This window comes from Colletotrichum paranaense (genome assembly GCF_030867605.1).
Source record: "Colletotrichum paranaense strain IMI 384185 chromosome Unknown Scaffold_16.1, whole genome shotgun sequence".
Classification (NCBI taxonomy): Eukaryota; Fungi; Ascomycota; class Sordariomycetes; order Glomerellales; family Glomerellaceae; genus Colletotrichum; species Colletotrichum paranaense.
In genome coordinates, this window is record NW_026848974.1 from 814,632 (window position 1) to 837,141 (window position 22,510).

Genomic DNA, 22,510 nt, shown 5'->3' on the forward strand with positions numbered 1-22,510 from the left:
TCTGCCTACCTTAGCCGTTCGCCCACCGGATTACAAGCACCATTAATTTCAACCATACGTCACATCCCCTTCATTTGACATTGGCATCCGGGAGCAGATCCACGAGCTTTCACACCAGGTCACGGAAGCGTACTTTAGTCAAGTCATCCACTTCTGCGAAAGAGATTCATCATAGTCGGATCGAGCGCCGTGGTATTGAACAACCGCCTCGTAGGCTGGTCCTTGTCGAAAATCACCCTTCGCCGCCGCCGCCACGTTCGCATCTCATCCCTGCTACCGCTGCCGTTGCTGTCGTCAGTGGATTGACTTCCATGCCGCTGCCGCACATAACGTACTGCAAAGGCACTCACCCGAAATCAGGTGCACCGGCACCCGGTTGACCTACAATTTCGTCCCTGATCGCAGCCCTCTCTCGCGCCTATCGTGGAGAGATCCACATGATCCGGTAGAAGCAAACGAATGAAACCCTAGTCGTTGATCTTGTAACCGCTGCAGACCCTGTCAACGCGGTTATTCCCAGTCGTCTTTTCATCCCCAACCGCCAATTCTTGCGACTCCAAATTCGGCACTGTTCATCCTACAGCTTGTGCCCCTCCCCTCCCGACCCCAGTCCCCCGACCCCAAGCTTGAGCCGGATCCAGGGTACTCAGTCACTTCCACGACCCATCAACCCTCGCCATCCCGTCTTTCTCTGGTGGGGACCTACTATACCTTACCTTACCTCACAGGCTACTCGAGGTATCTCTTCCGGCCCCAAAGGGACAGACCAGGCCAGGCCAAGCGTCACCTGCGCTCTTCTTTTCTGGTTCCCGCCCGCCGCCTGCACTGTCTGCACCTGCATCTGCGCCGCAACTTGCTCTCAGTTCCAGTGTCGTCGCCCGCCAACGAGAAACCAGCGACACCCATCGAGCCTCTCTCTCTGTCTCTCCCGCCCCCATCATCGCACAGAGCAGAGCAGCAACCTGTGCCGCCATCTCCCACGTCGATGCCAGCGACATTTGACTTGCGACATTTGGTCGGTTACCACGGGTCATACGAGACATTTTTATTTCCAATTTCTAGAGGCGTCTGAGCGCATCGAATACTTAAGCATCCAAATCACAACTCCGCACCCATCCTTCATCCCTCTCCGTCTCTCACCGTATCGACGTCTCTTCCGAACGAAATAGTAATCGCCGCGCCACCGACCTTTCTCCGTTGCGCAACATCTATTGCCGTTGCGCTGTATCCGGATCCAAGATCAACACACGTTGGCGACACCTCTTTTGGCCACCTACGCATCCTATACTACCTCCTCCACACCAGCGCATCGCGCTCATTATACACCACCACCATGGCGGGGCTTTTCCGGAAAGTGTACGACTGGCTGTTGAGGACGTTCTGGTGAGTGCACTTTGCTTCCCGCGATGAACAGCGGGGGTGATTTTCAGCGATGGACGGCCCGCGCGCTCTGACCTTACCCCGCCGCGCCCACTTTGCCCTTACCCTCGATCCTCGGGGATGGTATCTTGAACTTGAGCTGACTTGCGACGACAGGGCGACAGAGATGGATGTGACGATGATCGGTCTCCAAAATGCGGGTAAGACGTCTCTGCTCCGCGTCCTCGCAGTAAGTGAATCTTTTCCTACATTGTCAAGTTTTCCTTCGCACCAAAGCCGTTCGCACGCTGACATTCACACTTGTAGGGCGGCGAGTTCACCATCGAGTAAGCGACCTCCGTTTCTTCTTCACCCCTCAGAACTGCCTACTGTACCATCTCTGGTGTAATCGGTCTCGGCTAGCGGCATCTTCGGCTAACTGATATCTTGTGTAGCTCGATCCCGACGGTCGGATTCAACATGAAGCGGGTGCAACGAGGACACGTTACACTGAAATGTTGGGATATTGGTGGCCAGCCCCGATTTCGAACGATGTGGGAAAGATACTGCCGTGGCGTCAACGCTATCGTCTTCATCGTCGATATCGCTGATATGGACTTGCTACAGCAAGCTCGGGAGGAGCTTCATGCTCTCATGGACCAAGCTTCTCTGAGGGAAATCCCACTCCTTGTTTTGGGAAACAAATCGGACCTCCCGCAGAAGTTATCGGTGGACGAGCTGATCGATGCGCTTGACCTCAAGTCCATAGGCCACCGCGAGGTTTGCTGCTACGGCATCAGTGCCAAGGAGGAGACCAACTTGGACGCTGTGCTACAGTGGCTGATGAAGTGGGCGAACAGGTGATGCGTAATACTGACGCGCGTTGGATGCCTCGATCCGCCGCGTTCCCAGTTGTCCCGCCCTGCCGTTCCTTCTCGATCGTATTCCCTCTGGGCTTGCGGGCTAGTGGATTCGAAAGGGCAATACTATTACTGAAGACGAGGGGGTTTTATGCGGCATGGTGTTCGTTGTCGAGACGTCGTTGTGTCGAAATTGTCCGCCAAATCACGGATCTTCTGACGTTGTTAGTTGGTCTGCGACAGCATTAGCAGCAGTAAGCGTGCCAAGTCCCCCATGGCGTTTTCACCATGTCCCATATATCGGAGCGGGAGGGAAGGGGACTGTTTTCAAGCGATAATTTGGACGGCATGTCTGGAAGCAGGGCGCTTGCCTTTGATTTTGAAGTTAGCACGCCGGAATTTCCAGTCATTTAAAGGTCATCCAACCTAGAAATGCTGGTACGCGGCACCGCTCAAGCGAGAAATAGCAACGTAGAAAGGAGCAGAGCGGGGTATAAGTGGGTGGCCATGACGATGCTACGAAAGTAGACGAATGAATATCATGACTGATGTACGATCGCTTGATCTCCTTTCCATGTTTGATTTGTATGAGGTTTTCGCTGCCACACCAAAGCTCTGCGTATATGAAGAGGGTGAGGCGCTTCACCATAAAATCGACATGAGCTGGTCTGACACACAGCACCGCCGTGTGGTGGTGTTGAGAGAGAGTGAAGTACAAGAATTGAGAGCTAGGAGAGGGGTAGACGACAGAAGAGAGAGAAACCAAAGTAGAGAAGGTGGGATGTCTCGAGAAGAAAAGTAAAGAGAGGAAAGAGAGGGGTCAAAAGAGAAAGGAAAAAGATATCAAGTTTTTTTTGTCAGTCTCTATTTTCTCTCTCTTTCTCGTTCAGCAGTGGCAGTCTTGCTCTCTCTTATTGTCATTCCCTTTTGCGCAGCACACAGACCAGAGACTGCCAGCGCATCGCGCATCAATGCATCGGTTTCCATCTGCTGCTGGCGCGACGTGATTGGTCCGCCAACCGACGCTTCCGCACCCCTTTGCTGCAGGGCCCATGGGGTGAAGGACGGAGGGGAGGAGGGGTGATTTTGATGCCCGTTACGCTGAGGTGCTCTCTTGTCTCTTGCGTTGTGTCTTCAATGTCTCGGAGGTTCGGGAGAGAGAGTGAGGAATGTGAAGTTGAAGACGTAAGGAAACCCGAGTAAGGTAGATTAGGCAAGTTGATTAAAGGAGAAGACGGGTTGAAAAATAAACGAGAGCTGAAACTAAAATGTGCCCTCTATTGGAAATAACGACGTATTTGGGGGAGAGGGCAAGAAAATCCCCCTCCCGCAGGACCCATTCAATGAGCGATGCCACGATGTGTTAGCCAGGGATGGCCTGGTGATGCTTGGGACGCTAGAGGTGGCAGAAGTGCCAAGCGGACAGGACAGCTTGCTTGCCATCGTCAACCCCACACTCACTGACTGGACACCGGTTCACTCGCTCACTCTTGGTCACCTTGGTTATTTGCTTTGGATATCTGGGAAGGCAAGAATAATCTCCTGCCTTTTGATTTGACTCATTTCACCTCACTCATCTTCTTAAATTCACAGTGAGCGAGTGAGTTAGTGTATGGCATTCGGTGAGCCCATGGCTATTGTCACGTAAGGTGAATATGGAATGTGGAACTCATGTACCCGCTGAAATACTCATTGCTCGCTCGCTCATTCGATGTAATCCAGATCACCGCAACACATCTTTATCAAGGAGCTGGAATGCCTCTCACACCACCCACAAGGCAACGCGGCACGAGCATGAGTGTTGAGAAATGTATTGTACAGGGCGTTGAATTCTTCTAGTGCTCGAAAGGGCTTGCCAGGTGCCCTCCCTTTTGGATTCGCCGTCCCTCCCTCCAGGAAAAGACGACGATGCGATTCCTCCATGTAAGCAGTAACTCCATGCTAATGTGCCCAATTAAAACAGAATAGAAAATGACAAACATGACCAAAGAAGCAAGAGACGGGAGTTCAGGACGGTCATGGGTAGTCGGTAAACCCAGCTGAAGGCCCATCCCTATTTACCATATAACCAAACTTTTCCGGCTCATCCAGCAGAATACTCGGCATATCTGTATTATTTTCGAGGCGCACAAATTGGTCAACGTCTCGGTCCCAAAGGTCTTTTCCGTTCCTAATGGCGTCCGCTATACGGTCCTTGTTTCGAAACCTCTCGCCATTCATCCACTCGTGGGAGAAGGACGACATCTTGGTGAGGAACTCATCGACGGTGGCGAAGCAGCTAGAGCAGTGCCAGCAGGCGTTCCCGAGATTCGCCTTCTCGAGGTCGTAAAGCGGCTTGAAGCCCCCGTCTCCCATTCGGAGGTTCGCCGGCAGGAGCGTGCGTGAGCCCTGGTAGTAAGTGGCTTGCGGGTGTTCCCACTCAGGTCCCGTGTGGAGGAACTGGAAACTGTAATAGTAAAACCGGCTACGCAAGGTGAGGCGACGGGGGAATTGGCACGTTCGCAGTAGCAATAGTGTCTCCGGTCGAGCAATCTCGTCAACGTCGGCGACGAGGATAACGTCCCCGTATACCGGAGCCTGCTTTCCGACGAGCCTAGGCAACACTTGGGTGTACATGGCGTTGCGCTGTAAGTCTTCGTAGTCCCACGACCTTCTCGGATTGAAATCTGACGGGAATTCGAGCTCGTGGTAGATGAGCTTGTCATGGTAAGGCTTGAACCGGTCCCAGTTCTCCTTGATCGTGAGCGGCTTGGGCCTGCCAGTAAAAGTCTTTGGAGACTCAACGATGACAAAGTAGTCAACGTAGTTGTAGGTAGAGTTCAAGCGTATTTCCATCCAGTCGAGCTCTGTGTTGACCATGAACAGGTCGTATACCTTTCGCTGGCCAGTCTCTGACTGGGGAGTGAAGACGGGGTAACCGTGGTGCTTGCAAAACTTGGCAGCAGCATCGGAGGAGTAGAAGCCATGATGGTCGCTCTTGTTACCGAAATTGAGACCGCCCTTGGGAAGCTTAAGGGACAGGTCGAGGTTCGATATGCGATGGTCGAATCTGTCAAGTGCAGGATGTTGGCTAAAGTACAAAATGAGGCAGATCGTTATCGCCAACAAGAGTTTCAGGATGACAGGAAAGCCAATGTGCCATTGAAGAACCATGGTGTCGATGGGTTAGGTGTTGACTGACAGATGGCGACCTGAGTAGGAAGGGCAGATGTTCTGGTCTTGAATCGTGGCGGCGAGGCCGTTTCGTTTCACCTCTCAAAACAAAGTCTGGTGACCGGGTTTGAGATAAGGCGAATGCAGCCTCCACCCTAGGCCGGTGTTACTGGTAGAAGCGTGAAAGGAAATCCTAGCCAGAAGGCAGTGTGAGGAACACAGGCTTTGCAGAGCTGCTCAGATGAGAGCATCCGGGCCACGGATCGTTTGATGGCGGGAACAGCCTTGTCGCATATTTTCAGAACTGGGGAAGTGTGAAAACCCCAGGATACCAGGGGAAGAAACCAGTAGGTATATAAAGTGTATGAGTATTTCGAGGCTCGGACAGGCTCGAGCACCGGTGTCACCAGTGAAATATGAAGTAGCTTGAGATGCCAGAGGAAGGAGCGTGGGGGGGCGAGCTGAAGCAAAGTCAAGCAAGCACACGCGCTTTAATGAAATAAACGTTTTACACTAAGGTAGGCAGAAGTTCTGATCAAAGTGGCACACTCCAGCTGGGCGATTTACCGGGGAAAGCCTCAGCTATGGGCAAGTTTAGGTTACCACAAAGGTAGCACTAAATAGCGCGATGGCGGGCGCTTCATAGTTCACACGAACCAAGGGAGCCCCTGAAATTGCGTTGAAGAGCAGATCGGTCGAGTTCCATTGTCGAAATTGACAGGCACATGGCGGCACCCTGTCTCCCTCTCAGCTCGAGGTGGATATGCGTCTCCCATGTCTTGCACTTGCAGACATATGTCCACCCGGGCTACAATTGTGCGTGTGTGGCCTGTTGTCCAGGAGTGTTTGGAGGAATGGTAAGCTTGGCCGGCACATTGAGATACCGTCCGTTCGGCCTTCCATCTTTGACGTTGATGAGTCCAGGATCAAGTGTGGGACCAATGCCGCTTGCGTTTTCTGTTCATGTAGAAACGCCGAGAAGATAACTCTATTTTATGGTAGTAGATCAGACGAGCCAGCCTGAGAGGGGGAAACTATACAATCTAAGAAAACATATACTGATGTTCCCAGCTCAAGAATCATTCTCTAAATGGCCACCAGCACTCGACTCGCCCTTGATGGGAAGTGAGCTGCAAGATGAGCGCGAGAAGGCACGAACATCCGTGGTTCCGTCGTGCGTAGGTAGTGTGAATGTAGAAGATGAGAAGCAGGGGACGTCCTGCGTGATTGGTGCCGCCAACAGGGGTGTAGCAAGAAGAAGCTTTTACCAGGCCGAGTGGGGTCTAGTCACTCCTGACCAGTGGCCCTACGCAGTCGTATGTCTCTCGAACAGGTGAAAGCGCGACAAAGATAAAAGCTGGGCATTGCTGCGCCAAGGTCAACGACGGTTGCTGTCAGCATTGTCGCGCTCCTTTTCCGACGATCAACATGGTATGGCACCGAATGTGCTGAGTAACGCCCCTACGCAAGCTGTGAGGCGCAATCCATCGTCGGCGGAACTCCACCGTCAACAACACCAGAAAAGGACTTTGATGATGGCTGCCTGTTGCGGGTATACACGATGCCGTATGCTATGGCCTAAGAGGGGATTCGGGGGTTCACGATCCCTCATATTAACCCCCCGCCTACTCCTGAAAGACAACACAAGCCAAGGTGAAGCTTTCGTCTCAATACCTGGTCAAGAAAGGCCTTCAGAGCTTGGTGTGTCTGAGCAGCCACTGTCCCACCGCCCAGGTTTCAAGTTCCAGCAATGCCATCACGGGCCAAGCCCAACGGGCCCCAGCTTCGAAGCTTGCTCGATTCAAGCACCTATCGGTCTGAAACAAAAACATTCTTCACCTCTGGAGGAGGCTTAGAGCTGAGATGTCAAGACGCCAAGCTGGTGTTCCTGCGACATTTGAAATTATACCGAGTAACGTCCCTTAAGGTATATTGTAGCCTTCTCCAATTTTTCTGTGAGACGCATTAGCCAAACCATCGCATGTTATCTCATCACTCCAGAGCCCCCTGCGGAGATCAAGATAAGATAAGCAACATCAAAAAAGCGCTCAATGTCAAACGCCCCGGCAAGTCGATGCCGAGCCAATAGGTACATACGAGCAAAGCTACGTACGATTTACATAGTTACGTAGTCAGCACGGATAGTAAGTACTTAATTACTGACATGAATATGTGCGGAAACAGAAGCAACTTGATATACCATCTCTGAAGTAATTGAATGGTAAATTTCAGTAGCACGGATTTACACTCAGCTTTGTGGTCCATTGTTACTGTTGTTGGGCAACTGCCAAGCGTCAAAGACCATCCGTACCTCGGAACTTTCTTGTGGTGCTCCACTCATGACAACGTCGCTGGTTGTTCCACAGCGACCCCGACTCCGACCCCGGACTTGCCAGTTAACGCACCGATACTGCGTATCTGTATGGAGAGCTTGTATACAACCGGCCCACGAAAGCATCTCGTCCCGGCCAGACCCCAGAAAAGATGAATTTGGCCAGGAGAACGAGTAAGTCTAATCCTGCTCAGAAAACAGCTTCAAGGTACCAGACACCTCGCTGTTCAATGCCAAAGCACTAGAAATCACTCAAATAAGAGCATCCCACCTTCTGAAAGCTCTTGAAGCCAGGCCGGAACACTAACCAATCGATCACCCACAGTTCCATTCGCCTTGCGCGCGGCATTGAGGCGATCTCATAACCAGCCAACCCCGCAGCTGTCAACGGCCTTCAACGCCCTCACCCGCCACACGCTTCCAGGCTTTGCCGCATCCATCCACACATCATCTCCCCGATCAATTTCAGGAGCCATGTCCCCATCTGCTGTCAGTAACACGAGCAATGGCACTGCTGGTGCCCCTAAGCAGAATGCTTGGGCTGGTCATCTCGGGGCCGCTGGCTTCGACCTAAGAAGTAAGTAAGGACGTCGGCTTAATCAAAGATTGGTAAAGTAACCGTAATTACAAGGCGATACTATGACCACTCCGACGGCTTCGATGCTTGCTGCCATTCAAAATTGCAGTTTGCTAGACGATGTTTTCGTGGAAGACCCCACAACGATGGAACTCGAATCTCACGTCGCAGCTCTTGCTGGCAAGGAGGCCGCTCTCTTGGTTCTCTCCGGGACCATGGGGAACCAAGTAGCGCTCCGAGCCCTCCTCACGCAACCTCCATACAGCGTCTTGAGTGACCATCGCTCACATATTATCAAGTATGAGGCTGGCGGGTTCGTGCATCCCCCTTTAGCTCCCGTACCGTGCGACATCTACTGATTGGTATTCGTCAGCGTTGCTTCGCTTTGTGGCGCCATGATACAGCCCGTGGTACCACGTAATGGAGCCTACCTGACACTAGAGGACATTGAGGCCCATGCTGCTCTCGATGACGATGTCCATACCTGTCCTACCAGGGTCATAAGCTTGGAAAACACCCTCGGCGGCGTGGTGACCCCCTTGGCCGAGGTCAAGAGGATCGCAGAGTTTGCACGGAAGAACAACCTTAAGCTTCATTGCGATGGGGCCAGAATGTGGGAGGCTGTTGCCTCTGGAGCCGGTAGTCTCTCCGAATACTGCTCACTATTCGACACGGTCAGCTTGTGCTTCTCAAAGGGTCTTGGTGCTCCGATTGGAAGCATCGTTGTGGGCGACGCAGCGCAAATCAAGCACGCCCGCTGGGTGCGCAAGTCTATCGGCGGTGGTCTCCGGCAGTCTGGAGTGGTAGCAGCTCCTGCTAGGATTGCCGTTGACGAGACGTTCGGAAAGGGGCCCAATGGCGAGGGTGGTCTTTTGAAGTCGTCTCATGAGACCGCAAAGAGAATCGGGGAACTCTGGACTAGTCTCGGTGGCAAGCTTACCCTTCCGGTCGACACCAACATGTGCTGGCTTGATTTAGATGCTGCTGGGTGCAGCACCCAGGATTTCATCGCGTTTGGGGCGGAATTGGGACTGAAGCTCATTGGCAACAGATTGGTTATCCATTATCAAATTGCCCAGAACCAAGACAGGGTTCTGCCTAAGCTAGAGCAAGTCTTTCGGCGAGCTCTGGAGGGCGGTAGTCAGACAACAGGAGGGGAGAAGGGCCCAACGAACATGTACCAGCCGCGTTAAGATTGAACGTGGTTTCTTGGGTTTTCTTGGACTTGATATTCCTCATACGATGCCAACTTCAATCAACGATGTTACGTCTCTATGCTCTAATCATCTGAGGCTGTCACAGCTTCGGCCTTCGTGTCAGTTGACTATGACCCGAATTGCGTGAAGAAAGTAAGCCTTGCTGGCTGACCTTTCAGGGTTCTACTTAGGGCAGCTGATGTAAGACGAGCGACCCTTGCCTCATCCCTGTCGTCTCAACAAGTCAATCATTGTGAAAGACAGGGCAACCGTCCAAAATATTATGTATGGCGAGCAAAACCAGACATCAAGCTTGAGGTCTGCAACCAAACTTTGGTGTGCAAAATATCGAAAACGAATTCTATCATTCAGGGTGGCCCATGATCAAGCCACTTGGCATATGTCATTCTCATGAATAAATATTTCCTACGCGCCGTCGGCCTTGACACGAGAACTCCGTTGCCGATTGCAGGTTCTGAAAGAGGTGTATACACATTCAAGTGCGGTAGATGAAGATGGTTCTGGCGCGAAGTGAAATTCAACCGTAATCAAGGTTGCTGCGGCGCGCTGCACGGACGTGGATCAGCTTTGCAGGCGTTTGTACATGCAATGCCGGCTTGAAGTGCCGATGAGTAAAATGACTGAGAAGTCAAATGTAACATATCATCGAGAATAAAGTACCTACATATTGATAGGGAGTTAGAATACGACAGCCCCAGTGGTCGTTGGCCAATATTTAATATCAATGTGGTCAACCCTCATCCCTCAAGATGCCTTCAACTCTCGACAGCAAGTGGTTGTCGTAAATCAACTTGTGGGAGTTTCAAGACCGATGGGAACGGGATTTCCTACGATTACACGTCAACAGATGTAACAAAATATTGGGTTTCTCCCACACCACCTGAGAATCTCGCTTTCGCTCCTCTCCAGGCACAAAAGCTACACAAGGAGGTAGACCCTTGGGCAAAAAAGTTGAAAGTACGGAGTACATCGCTGGCAATCGTTTTGTTGCACGTGGGGAAGCATCACTCGCACATCGCCTGCGCCTCCGTGTCTCGACGATGGGCACACAGCAGGAGAAGAAGAAAGAACATGCAAACGCGGAATATTGAAGACCTCGAGGGTTACTCCAACGCCGCTGACATAGTTGTGTGGACAAACGTACAGGTGGTAGGTATCTGTATTCGAATGCATCAAGACAACGTTCGGAGCAATTTCCGGAGGAGTGTGGAGAAAGCTGTATCCGGGACCGCCGAGCTTCTCCGCAGAGCCCGGCTCATTTGTCCAATAACAATTACCGCATGGTCTGGCGAGCACCGAACAAAGCCTTTAATACCCCGCCAAACAGGCATTCTTACCGCAATTCCCAAGACAAGACTAATACCAAGTTCGCAAGATCCCACGGTCATCCTTGCTGACGTCACAATACCTGTCGGTCCAAGTGGGATGACATACGATGCTCGTCACCCATACTTTCCGCCTACCCTTGCACTAATACGCCTAGCCTGGTGGCACATCATGCTCATGGACGTTTCTGGAGCTAGAAGCTTCTCCCAGAGCTGGGAAACCGCTGAGAAGCTGAGAGGAAACAAAACAGGCGGCCAATCGGTGCTATGACGCTCGTATCGCGGCTCTACCACGGCTCCCCAAAGGACTGGATCATGCGGGGAAAGCTGCACGTCGTCTGCAAGCAGGACCGGCGAAGCCAGCCAGCCAGCCAGCTTCATTTCTCGGTGTCTGTCTCTCTGCCTTGCTCAACGTGACAGCGCCCTTGTCTCGATTGGTAAAAGTTGCGTGTTGTGGCGTCCAACGTGTCGTCTGCCATGCCGCGAACCCAAGATGCCTGCGATGGCGCAGAATTGACTCGGACCCAGCATATTCCAAGCCCAACGGCGCCGAACAACGGTAACCTTCTGCTCGGCCGCCCACGTAAACCCGCAGGAAACGAAGGAGTTTTCATAATTGTGTTGGTCATTATGTCTAACATCCTGGGAAAGCCTATGTACATACATTTGGGTTCACTGCCCCCTGCTACCGGCCCGGGTCTGCCCTGGCCTTGCTGCGGTACTTGCCCATCTCAGGCGACCGACGATCCCTCCTGGCGACGAACCCGTCCAAGCTTCCCCTCCCGACCTAAAGCAAGTGAAGCTACAGCCGATCCTGGTGGGTAGCCTGGCAGCTTCCCATATGCATAACGTGCTTCCCTCTGTGCCCATTTATACCTGGTCGTAAGCCACTTCATCCGAAGTGAACACCTCGTCTGCGTCCCTGGATCTACCCGTTCAATAATACTACCATTGTGTATATACTAGCTCCTCCGAGAGCTCAATTGAACGCCATGGTCAACTTTGCGCTGGCCCTCGCAGCTGTAGCTGTCTTGCCCCGGACAGCTCAGGCTTTGTATGAGAATGGGTCTGTTGTCGCTCCTTGCGACTCGCCCATTTACTGCCATGGCGACATCTTGAAAGAAGTTGAACTGGCAAGACCGTTCTCAGACTCCAAGACATTTGTAGACATGTGAGTGCCCATTGACACCACCATGTGACCAAAATTCGACCTAGGCTCTCTACTGACATTCATCCCTACTCGAAAGGCCTGCAATCAAGTCCCTGGAAGAGATACAAGCAGCATTCAACAATCTGTCGAAACCTTTGAGTAATAATACTGCACTCAATGACTTCCTACGCGCCAATTTCGCCGCAGCAGGTGGTGAACTCAAGGAAGTACCCAAGGACCAATTGAAGACGGACCCAAAGTTTCTCGACAAGATCAACGATACAGTGATCAAGGAATTCTCTCAGAAGGTCATTGCCATCTGGCCGGACTTGACCCGCACCTACGCTGGCTCTGCAAGCAACTGTACAACATGTCCAAACAGCTTCATCCCAGTCAACCACACCTTTGTGGTTGCCGGAGGCCGATTCCGCGAGCCTTACTATTGGGACTCTTTCTGTAAGAACACACTACTGAAGTTCATGTTCGTAGGGCGAGTTGTCAACTGACTTTCAATGTCATGTAGGGATTCTTGAGGGTCTCTTACGCACGGGTGGCGCTTTCACTGAGATCTCCAAGAATGTTATCGAAAACTTCTTGGATCTCGTGGAAAAACTCGGGTTTGTGCCCAATGGCGCTCGAATCTACTATCTGAACCGTTCACAGCCGCCATTGCTGGCACAGATGGTGCGCCTCTATGTCGAGTATACAAGCGACCGGAGCATACTAGAACGCGCAATCCCTCTCCTCATCAAGGAGCATGAATTCTGGATGACAAACAGAACTGTTGAAGTCAACAAAAATGGGACTACATACACTCTGAATCAGTCAGTAAAATATCAAGACCTTCAAACTTAGTAGCTTGTAGCTAACATCAAGGATCAGATACAACGTCACCAACACACAACCAAGACCCGAATCATACAGAGAAGACTACGTCACTGCTTCGAACGCTTCCTACTACTCAACCAACGGAATCATTTACCCCGAGGTCGAGAAATTGAACGACACCGAAAAGGCCCGTGTGTATGCCAATCTTGCGTCCGGTGCAGAGAGTGGCTGGGACTACAGCTCACGATGGCTTTCTCGACCTGCAGATGCGGCGAGGGACGTCTACTTCCCTCTCCGATCTCTCAACGTTCTGGAGACTGTCCCTGTGGAGCTGAACTCCATCTTGTACTGGAATGAGATGACCATTGCTGCGCTACTCAACTCCACAAACAACGGCACGGGAGCAGTGGCTTGGACTGAACTTGCCACCAAACGAAGTCAAGCTATGTACGATTTGATGTGGAACTCGACCCTTTCAAGCTACTTTGACTACAACGTGACATCAGGAGGGCAGAATATCTACATTCCGAAAGATGATGATGCCAGCACTGTTGAAACGAACACCGCCGAAGCAGAACAACAAGTTCTCTTTTCGGTTTCCCAATTCTACCCGTTCTGGACAGGAGCGGCACCCTCTCACCTCAAGAATAACCCTTACGCGGTAAAGCAAGCCTACCAGCGTGTTGAGAAGTATCTAGACATCAAGAAGGGCGGTATCCCCGCCACAAACCTCAAGACAGGTCAACAGTGGGATCAGCCCAACGTCTGGCCGCCCTTGATGCACGTTCTTATGGAAGGTCTCCGCAGGACACCTGCCACCTTTGGAGAGTCGGATCCCGCCTGGCGTGATGTCCAGAGTCTCGCCCTCCGCCTCGGGCAACGGTACCTGGACTCTACCTTTTGCACGTGGTACGCTACGGGGGGTTCAACCAGCGAGACTCCTCAGCTCCAGGGCTTGACCGCCCAGAGCGTCGGAACCATGTTTGAGAAGTACGGCGATAACTCAACCAACGTTGCGGGTGGCGGTGGAGAATATGAAGTGGTTGAAGGATTCGGCTGGACGAACGGTGTTCTCCTTTGGGCCGTTGATGTGTTTGGAAATGACTTGAAGCGGCCCGACTGCGGGAACATCACCGCAGCCAACGTGCATCCCGCCAAGAGAAGTTTGCCTCAAAGCGCGGTAGAATTAGATTCCTACGATGCTTCATGGATCAAGAAGTTTGGTAGACGCGCTGAAGAGGCCGCAAGGAGGGTGTAGAGTCGAAAATGAGCTGATCTGCGATGACAATATTCTGTTAGTGTATCGCGATAGTATCACAGTGTTGAGGCTGTCCAAATGGGGATGCCGGTATGCTTTAGGAGCGCCATCAGGTTAATAATATCTTCACGACGTTTACGTAGACTCACTCTTTGAGATGTTGATCGCAGTGCTCTCTACCTGGCGTTGACGCAACCAAATGTTTGCCAACGACGTGGTAGGTGAGCTAGCCCATGGTGTAGACCTCTTCGACTTGAGTCAAGATCCACCTGAAATTGCTCTCATAGATGAAGCCGAATGGTAGAAAAAAAGTCTGGCCCTAAGCTGCCTCCAGTTTCTGTCAGTCGTCTTCGATGTTTGCTGACCTGCTGCGCAGGTGCCCGAGCTTGAGACTTTTACCGAAGTATACAAAGCGCCCAACCATGACCCGATATTTCATGGAACCGGATGATATACCAAAAACCACCTGATCCGCTTCATGTCGTGAAGATAAGAGTTGAAGCTGCTCTCACACATGGAAGCTGGCTTGCTTGTTATGATGGGCCAGCTCTTGCCAGATGGTGACAGCTGAGGACTTGAATAGGTAAGTAATCCGGGGGTGGTCTGTGCGCCTTCCAGGTTGATGACGGCTCGAACGAACCGGGAGTTGCCTGAGGTGCTTGCCAGCTGCCGCCGCGGGCACACTCCAAAGCCGAGAGCACCGGCCAACACCATTTTTTGAGCTCCGCCAGACGAACCGTGACGTTGAATACTGATCTGACAAAGCTCCACCATCTGCTTTCCTATTCCGAAGCTCCAGCAACCCACAGTCAATCGACCGCAAAACAGCACCGATCGAAGCTCCCTTGCCTCGAGCTGAATACCCATCGAACCGACGCGCCGCGCCCACGCCCGAACTTAATCATGTCTGGAGGAAGAAATCCCATGGAGGAGGCCTACGAGCGCTTCAGGGCCGTCGCTCAACAGCAGCAGAAGCGCGGCGGCTTCGGCGGTGGCGGCATGCCCGGCGGCCCTCGCGGCGCTGGCATGGGACTTGCCGGTCTGGTTCTTTTGGGAGGTGCTGCCTTCGTGGCCCAGAATGCGCTATTCAACGTCGATGGTGGTCACAGAGCGATCAAGTACCGGAGGACAACGGGTGTGAGCAAGGAGATCTACAGCGAAGGTAGGCAGCACCCCTCCACACCATTTGAGGAGGCATCGTTCCCCTTGATATTGGTAATGAAAACGTGCTGACAGTTTTTCTCTTCTCAGGAACCCACTTGATCATCCCCTGGTTCGAGACCCCCGTCACCTACGATGTTCGCGCGAAGCCCAGAAACGTCGCCTCTCTCACCGGAACCAAGGACTTACAGATGGTCAACATCACCTGCCGTGTTCTTTCCAGGCCTGATGTTAAGGCCCTGCCTCAGATCTACCGCACTCTCGGCACAGACTACGACGAGAGAGTGCTTCCATCCATCGTCAATGAGGTTCTGAAGAGCGTTGTTGCTCAATTCAACGCTTCCCAACTCATTACCCAGAGAGAGATGGTTGCCAAGTTGGTTCGCGAGAACCTCTCCCGCCGTGCTGCACGGTTTAACATTCTGCTGGACGATGTGTCCCTGACGGTATGTAAACGACACTCCAATGAAACCCCCATGATGCCTTGCTAACTATTTGCCATAGCACCTTGCCTTTTCCCCGGAATTCACAGCTGCCGTTGAGGCGAAGCAGGTTGCCCAGCAAGAAGCTCAGCGCGCGGCGTTCGTTGTCGACAAGGCTCGCCAGGAGAAGCAGGCCATGGTTGTCAAGGCCCAGGGTGAGGCTCGCTCTGCTGAGCTGATTGGAGATGCCATCAAGAAGAGCAAGGCCTACGTCGAGCTGAAGAAGATTGAGAACGCGCGCGCCATTGCTCAACAGATGCAGGAGTCCGGCAGCAAGAACCGTTTGTTGCTTGACTCTGAGGGCCTGGGCCTGAACGTGTTTGATGATAGCGAGAAGAAATAAGGCATCGGCATTTGGGCGCGGATTCTCCACACTGTACTCTTACAACATCGAAAACCGGCATGGACTTGTATAATAATGAAAAAAATCGCCTCTGAGAGCTTCGAGAACACTTCATCTGCAAACGTAGGAGGCTCGAAAGGGTTGGTGGAAAATCCATCCATGTACAACAAACAGAATCGCTTCAGTAATTCTGGTACAGCACAATAGAAAGTTCCACACCGTGAATTTCCCTCGTTACGTTGCTCATCTGTAAAGTACTTTACAGTAGCAAGCTTGCTACGTTTGGGATTGTCTTTCGTACGTTGAAGTACTTTCTTCGACAGCCGTCGATCCATTTGCAGCACAGGCCGTCGGAACTGGTGGATGCCCGCACAGCTTTAAGACGTGCCTGGGGTGGGCCCGGGCATCTCAGAGGTCCCTCCCCTGCTCAGCTTACAGAAGGGCCCCTCCCCCACCACGACTTCCTGCCTGCGGATAGCTCGAGACTAATCGTACAACCGTCACATCCTCAACCAACAAACCGCACGACCCCGCCAAGTCGAATTCGAATACCACACAGCCTCGCATTTTCTACCTCCCCTCGAAACCAAAACCAAGCCCATAGATTGTTGTCGCCATTTCACACACGCCACAATGTTAATCAAGTATGCGCATCTCTGTCCTCCGGACCTCTGGAGGCGGTGACCCGACTGTACCCATTCGAATAAACTGCTTACGCCAACTAGGGTGCGAACGCTTACCGGCAAGGAGATTGAGCTGGACATCGAGAACGAATACAAGGCGCGTACCCATGCGACACATTGCCCACCGAATACAACGGACGGAGACAGAGAGGTGGAGAATAGAACGCTGACCAACCTTGCAATAGGTCTCTCAGATCAAGGAGAAGGTTGAGGAGAAGGAAGGCATCCCGCCCGTGCAGCAAAGACTCATCTACGGTGGAAAGCAAATGTAAGGTGTAATCCTCTTGGAGCGTGAAATCATGCTTCCGCCAGTGTGATGGGGCTGGGGGAGCTTGGGAGAATTTCCTACGGAGACCATTCCGCTGACAAGATGCTTGAACAGGGTCGACGACAAGTCCGCATCTGAATATGGCCTCGAGGCTGGCGCTACATTGCATTTGGTTCTCGCCCTTCGAGGTGGAAACTAGATCTGTCTCTGGCAATGGCTTTGAGCATGAGAAGACAGGCCAGTAAACAATACGCAGCTCAGGTGTTTTCAGCGTTCTTGAGACGGAGCATTCATCGGCTACAGAGCCGACAGGGGATGATATGCAGTAGCGACGTCCATTTGCGACATGGAAGTATGGAATATTGCCTGTCCAAAGGGTGAGGGGTCTCAAGGCAGGCTAGAATGCCAGGCTTAACTCTCAAAAGCTAACGCCTGGATTGGGATTTGGCACCAAGGGAACCAAAATCTAGCGTGTAAAGGCAGCCTGCGATAATCCGCACATGGAGAATGAAGCCAGTCACATGAACACAGCATGGGATCAAACAAATGGTGCTGAGTTGAAAGCCAATGCACGGTCAAGCATCTTCAAACGAGTTCAATTTCACCCTGCCATGATGGGCAGAACGACCATGCGAAGCCTGAGGGTATATACCATAACCTACCCAACGCCTGAATTCCAATGCTATGTGACCTGTCCCTATACCAACGCCCGACGACCTTTCATTTTACAATACTCGTGATTCCTCATTTTAGCCATACCTGATTATACTGTCCTTCAGCGTCTAGTCTTCTTTTTCGGCATGAAAATGTCGACAGCCTTTCTCTTTCTGGGCAGCTCCTGATTGCCCAGAATTGGACGAGCTTGTTGCGCTTCGTCCAACGACGCTGGTAAAGGAGGAGATTGCGGGCCGCTGTTCTGAGCAAGTACTTTGTGCGTGCGGGAATAATCCATACTCGCAGAGGATGATGGCTCGGGTCTGGTTGGTGGACGCTCAACTCTGATATTGCTTTTGGGCCGAGCAGCGTTTCCGAGAATACCACCCCCACGTCGCAAGCCCGATGTTTGCGAACTAGAGGTAGATCTTGCAGATGTGGAAGAATTGCGATCCTTGTATGCTGAGGATTGGGAAGGGTTTGTAGGCATGGAGGAAGCTGCCGTATCCCGACTGTGGCGAGAGGAAGATACTATGTTCTTGTTCTTCTTCGGCGTTCCCTCATCGCTGAACAAATCACCGTCTTCGCCGTCTGATGAATCGGAAACGTATGTGGCTTTGGACTGGGGAGTGACATATGTGGAATGTGTGGGCGGGCGACTGCTGGTAGATGTTGGCCGAAAGACTGGTTGGCTTGAGATTCGGTGCTCAGCAGCCATCGAGGGCGGGGCCTGTTTCAATCGAGGGGCCCTGATCATGCCAGTTGGTACAGCCATGGTGCTTCTTATGCCGACAATCTCTTTAGCCTCTCTACGGGCTTTCTTCATGACGCTGGCGCCCGTCGTCATCTTCATTCTGCTTCCGGCGGCCCAGCTCAGGGAACTCGGGAGCTCCCTCTTTCCTCGAGGCTGCGTTGAAAAGGTGCGACCGGTCTTGGGTGGCTTGGGCAAGAACCTAGCGAACTTGGGGTCTACGATTCTGCTGACGTTGTTGTCCTTCTTCTGCTGGAGCCCCTGGACCCTGGCGAGAAGCTCGGCCTCAGCCTGTTGCTGAGCCTCGCGGCGTTCCTCCGCATATCTCTCGTATATCTTGTACCACTTTGACGGATTCTTAGGCGCGTAATTCTTTTCGTGGCTTTCGGATGGAAATTCCTTCTTGATAAGGCGCAGCCAAAGCTCGGAGGTTTCGCCCTGTATGAAAGGGGAGTTGAGCTCGATCTCTCGGAGCTGAGCCGGGTTCGTGACTCTGAGGAGGATTTCGCGAACATGGTGGTATTGGAGGGCGTCGCCATTGCCGACACTGCTGAGTTCTGTGATGTGTCTCTGGCACATAGCAATGCACAGTTCGGCAAGTGACTTAGTCGGCGCCATGGTGAGTGATGTAGGTGAATTCTTGAAGAGGGCCTAGCTGATAGTCGTTGCCGCCGTGATGAGAGCGCTCGGTCGTAAGGTCGTTGATGGGGAACTGGCGAATCGCAGGCTCATCGTTCAAATAATGGATGCAGTGGGTATTTAGGTAATTCGAATAGTAGGTTATTGTACCAGAGTGTTTCTGTCTTGCTAGAGGGGACCCCTCGAGGCTCTGTGGTAACAGGCCGAGCCGAGAAAAGTACTATACTCAAAAATCAGATATTCGTTGTTGCTGGAGTATGTAAGTGATGGCGGGAAGTTGCAGGTGGATGGGTCCTTTTAAAGAGGTCACGAACACTGAAGTGCCAGATCCGTAGTGGGGCATGCGGCTTTTAAGTGGCTCCCAAAGCTGACCTGGACGGGCCCTTGTCATAGAGCTAAGGCAGACCGTGACTGTCACTGGGGTACCTCGAAGGATAAATGATGGCCGGGCTCATTGTGCAAATAGGTTTGCTTCTAATAACCAATGATTGAGACCTCCGGGCTCGGACATTTGACTTGCTCATATTACGAACCAAGGCAGATGTCAAAGTATTATGGTGTTAGGATTTGGATTCGAGAAATAGTCGAGTGGCATGGTAGGTACTTGAACCTCCAAAAGTCGAGGTTGGCTCCGATTCACCCATGTCACATGATGACTGAGCTAGTCTACTTCGGGGCACAAAGGTACCTCCAGGCTACTGCATTGAGTGGATCTTGACTGCCACTCGTAGCTTCTCTGTTGCTTGCTGTGACGGAGCTAAGATAGATGTGGACTATCCTGATCCCTCTGCCGTCATTGCAAAAAACACCAACTCTTCCTCGACTTCGCGACCTTGGATAGCAACGGAGCATTTGAGGTAATCCCGAATATTCAATATGGCGGACTCAACATACATCAAGCCGGAGCCATATATCAAGCCCGATCCCGAAGCCATACCTGCCGCTCCTGTCGACGACGATGACCTATACGAAGATGCTGGCGATCTGGAGTTCTTCGACCAGTTCGGTGACCAAGGCTCCTTCGGCCAGGCATATCTAGCACGCGTTCCGAAGGACCTGTGGGAAGCATGGGATAGCTTGCCGGATGACGCAGAAATCGAGATTGGCACCATGCGACAGTGGGATGTGGTCCGTCCAGATGGCAGCGTTGAGGTACTGTGATATACGCGACGCGACAAGTCTGGATCGACGGTTGAGCTAACTTTTTTTGCGCAGCACCGTTTCAAAATGTTACTCAATTCCGACCGCGCCGAGCACCAGCTGATGCCGAAAGAATACGACTTAGAGATGGGCAAGGAGATCGCGCGCAGCACGTTCGTTTTCACCGAGGAGGACCTACCTGGCTTCAAGGCCAAATCCAAGGCGCGAACAGATGCTGCAAACGCTGGCATTCCGGCTCGATTCCTGAGACCCAAGACGGAGAAGGTGGAGAAGAAACCATTCGAGAAGGGTCGCAAATGGCAACCCTACTACCGCAAAGCGATCCCAAGTCAGTTTGATGCTCTCAAAGTGGCGCAGATCAGCGGCTAATTCAACGCAGAGAAGACAAAGATTGCCGCTAGGATCCAGTACGAGCTGGCGTGCAAGCCAGTCGATAACGCGGAGAGCCAGGCAATTCTTCAACGGAAGCAAGTCGAGGCTCAGCGGCCCAAGCATACCCTGCAGATCATGGAACAGCGCGCAGCCAACAGCATTATCCACCATGGCTCTGCAGCTGCGGTTGAGAAGTTTGGCTCCTTCATTGTGAGTAGCACTCAGTGGGAACTGGTAGGTCCAGTACTAATGGAGAATAGAAAACGTCTGCGCCTACCAAGGCCACCAAGCCGAAGAAATCCGAAAACAGATCCGCCCGCATGTCGGAGGAACAACTGTTGGATGGTCTCATGGAGGCTTTCAGGAAGTACGAGTACTGGAAGATGTCGATCCTCAAGGCTAGATTTGACCAGCCCGAGGCTTTCTTACGCCAGACATTGGAAAAGATAGCGGTACTTAACAGGTCCGGCATTCACGCCAACGAGTGGTCGCTTCAGGAGCACTTGAAGAGCATGGCGTCCGGCGCCACTAATGAGACGGCACCGGAGGAAGCCGCCGCAGAGGACGACGATGACGAAGTGGTTATGGAGGATGTTGTCTAGTGACCATTCGCAATTATACACAGATCGGGCACAGGAACCGCAGGGCATCGCAAGGCGTTTGGAAGGGATTTTTTTTTTCGCATGGAAAGTCTTGGATGGAGGTGGCTCTTACAGTTAGGGACTTTTTGATACCCCTGGGACACTAGGTGACGACACACGTGTCGAAGGGTTTGCAGCTGTCCCTCCCATCACAGAACGATAGAGCAAAACAGAGAAAGCGATATACACTCTGCCTGGGATGCAGTCGATGAAGTCCACATCCGATGGTGGTAGCAACAGAGTGTCCACTGTCCCGACTATTGACATGAGCATGGCTGTCTTTCTTTCCTAGTCCAACACCACTGGTGATCAAAGTGGGCAAGTGGGGAAGTGCACAGTCGTCATCACTCGACTTCATCGGCTTGGATCCAACTAAGCCAATCTTCCCGAACACAACGTCAACACCGCGCTGTATCACGTGTTGCGGAAATGCCCCCTTTAACTCCCATTCTCGTGTTGGACTTTGATGGTACCATTACGACAAAGGATACGATTGGTACATTGGCAGAAATCGGCCTCCAATTCCAGCAGCAGCGCGGGGTTGATCTCTCTTCAAAATGGCAGCAGATCCTGCTAGATTACGGCAAAGACCATGCCAACCATGTGTCCACGTATCTTCCAATCGCAGATGACAGATCCTCGCTTAAAGACGAGCTCGCCTTCTTGCGGGGTCTGAAGGAGGTTGAAATGCTATCAGTCCAGAGAGTCGAGAGCTCAGGCATCTTCCGGGGCATCAGCCTGGAATATCTTACACTTGCCGGTGTAACTTGTCGAAAGGAAGGGAGAGTCAAGTTAAGGGATGGTTTTGCGGAGCTCATGCATGCTGCCAGAGAGAAGGGCTGGTCCGTCGCAGTAGTCTCCGTCAACTGGTCTAGATCATTCATCAAGGGTGTCCTCTCAGACTATAGCGTTGACGTTGTCGCTAATGAGATCGAGCTGAACGGAAGCATCTCAGGGCCGGAAGTAGCAGGCTCATCAACAAGGCAGGCATCTTTGATGACGTGCGAGGATAAGCTGCGAGCCCTTCGAACATTGGCGGCTCGGCGAGGAGTAGAGGATGTTGGGGCGCTGGTGTATTTTGGCGACTCCACTACGGATATTGAGTGTCTTTTGGCAACCCGAGGAGTTGTGATATCGTCCAACGCCGAGTCGAGTTTGATGAAGACTCTGAGGAGAATAGGGTACCAAGTGCCAAAGGTGGATAATGTTCAGGCGCCCGGAGGCACAGCATGGGCATCAACCTTTGTAGAGGTTCTCGAAAGTGAATACCTATCTTTCAAGAAGTCCACATAATAA

General features: G+C 52.2%; 8 protein-coding genes across 8 annotated transcripts; 6 read left to right on the forward strand and 2 right to left on the reverse strand.

Moving 5' to 3' along the window:
• Positions 1-1,333: 1,333 nt before the first annotated feature.
• On the forward strand, positions 1,334-2,223 carry CPAR01_14760 (ADP-ribosylation factor family protein; the record flags this gene model as incomplete). Its single annotated transcript, XM_060499010.1, has 4 exons — positions 1,334-1,383; positions 1,537-1,609; positions 1,687-1,706; positions 1,815-2,223. The coding sequence occupies 4 exons, from the start codon at positions 1,334-1,336 to the stop codon at positions 2,221-2,223; spliced, it is 552 nt and encodes a 183-aa protein (XP_060342473.1).
• A 2,012-nt stretch (positions 2,224-4,235) lies between these two features.
• Positions 4,236-5,372, reverse strand: CPAR01_14761 (glycosyltransferase family 17; the record flags this gene model as incomplete). The annotated part of the gene is made up of 1 exon (XM_060499011.1): positions 4,236-5,372. The coding sequence occupies one exon, from the start codon at positions 5,370-5,372 to the stop codon at positions 4,236-4,238; it is 1,137 nt and encodes a 378-aa protein (XP_060342474.1).
• A 2,806-nt stretch (positions 5,373-8,178) lies between these two features.
• On the forward strand, positions 8,179-9,474 carry CPAR01_14762 (beta-eliminating lyase; the record flags this gene model as incomplete). The annotated part of the gene is made up of 3 exons (XM_060499012.1): positions 8,179-8,281; positions 8,336-8,594; positions 8,655-9,474. 3 exons carry the CDS (start codon positions 8,179-8,181, stop codon positions 9,472-9,474), a joined length of 1,182 nt encoding a protein of 393 aa, XP_060342475.1.
• A 2,341-nt stretch (positions 9,475-11,815) lies between these two features.
• CPAR01_14763 (trehalase) lies at positions 11,816-14,059 on the forward strand (the record flags this gene model as incomplete). The annotated part of the gene is made up of 4 exons (XM_060499013.1): positions 11,816-11,994; positions 12,071-12,429; positions 12,497-12,797; positions 12,856-14,059. 4 exons carry the CDS (start codon positions 11,816-11,818, stop codon positions 14,057-14,059), a joined length of 2,043 nt encoding a protein of 680 aa, XP_060342476.1.
• Positions 14,060-14,962: 903 nt separating this feature from the next.
• Positions 14,963-16,045, forward strand: CPAR01_14764 (SPFH domain/Band 7 family protein; the record flags this gene model as incomplete). The annotated part of the gene is made up of 3 exons (XM_060499014.1): positions 14,963-15,221; positions 15,311-15,666; positions 15,725-16,045. 3 exons carry the CDS (start codon positions 14,963-14,965, stop codon positions 16,043-16,045), a joined length of 936 nt encoding a protein of 311 aa, XP_060342477.1.
• Positions 16,046-16,678: 633 nt separating this feature from the next.
• CPAR01_14765 (ubiquitin family protein) lies at positions 16,679-17,195 on the forward strand (the record flags this gene model as incomplete). The annotated part of the gene is made up of 4 exons (XM_060499015.1): positions 16,679-16,689; positions 16,771-16,879; positions 16,914-16,996; positions 17,111-17,195. The coding sequence occupies 4 exons, from the start codon at positions 16,679-16,681 to the stop codon at positions 17,193-17,195; spliced, it is 288 nt and encodes a 95-aa protein (XP_060342478.1).
• Positions 17,196-17,771: 576 nt separating this feature from the next.
• On the reverse strand, positions 17,772-19,019 carry CPAR01_14766 (RNA polymerase II transcription factor SIII subunit A; the record flags this gene model as incomplete). Its single annotated transcript, XM_060499016.1, has 1 exon — positions 17,772-19,019. The coding sequence occupies one exon, from the start codon at positions 19,017-19,019 to the stop codon at positions 17,772-17,774; it is 1,248 nt and encodes a 415-aa protein (XP_060342479.1).
• An 897-nt stretch (positions 19,020-19,916) lies between these two features.
• On the forward strand, positions 19,917-22,507 carry CPAR01_14767 (transcription initiation factor IIF; the record flags this gene model as incomplete). The annotated part of the gene is made up of 5 exons (XM_060499017.1): positions 19,917-20,192; positions 20,256-20,529; positions 20,581-20,783; positions 20,834-21,174; positions 21,592-22,507. The coding sequence occupies 5 exons, from the start codon at positions 19,917-19,919 to the stop codon at positions 22,505-22,507; spliced, it is 2,010 nt and encodes a 669-aa protein (XP_060342480.1).
• Between the last annotated feature and the right edge of the window lie 3 nt (positions 22,508-22,510).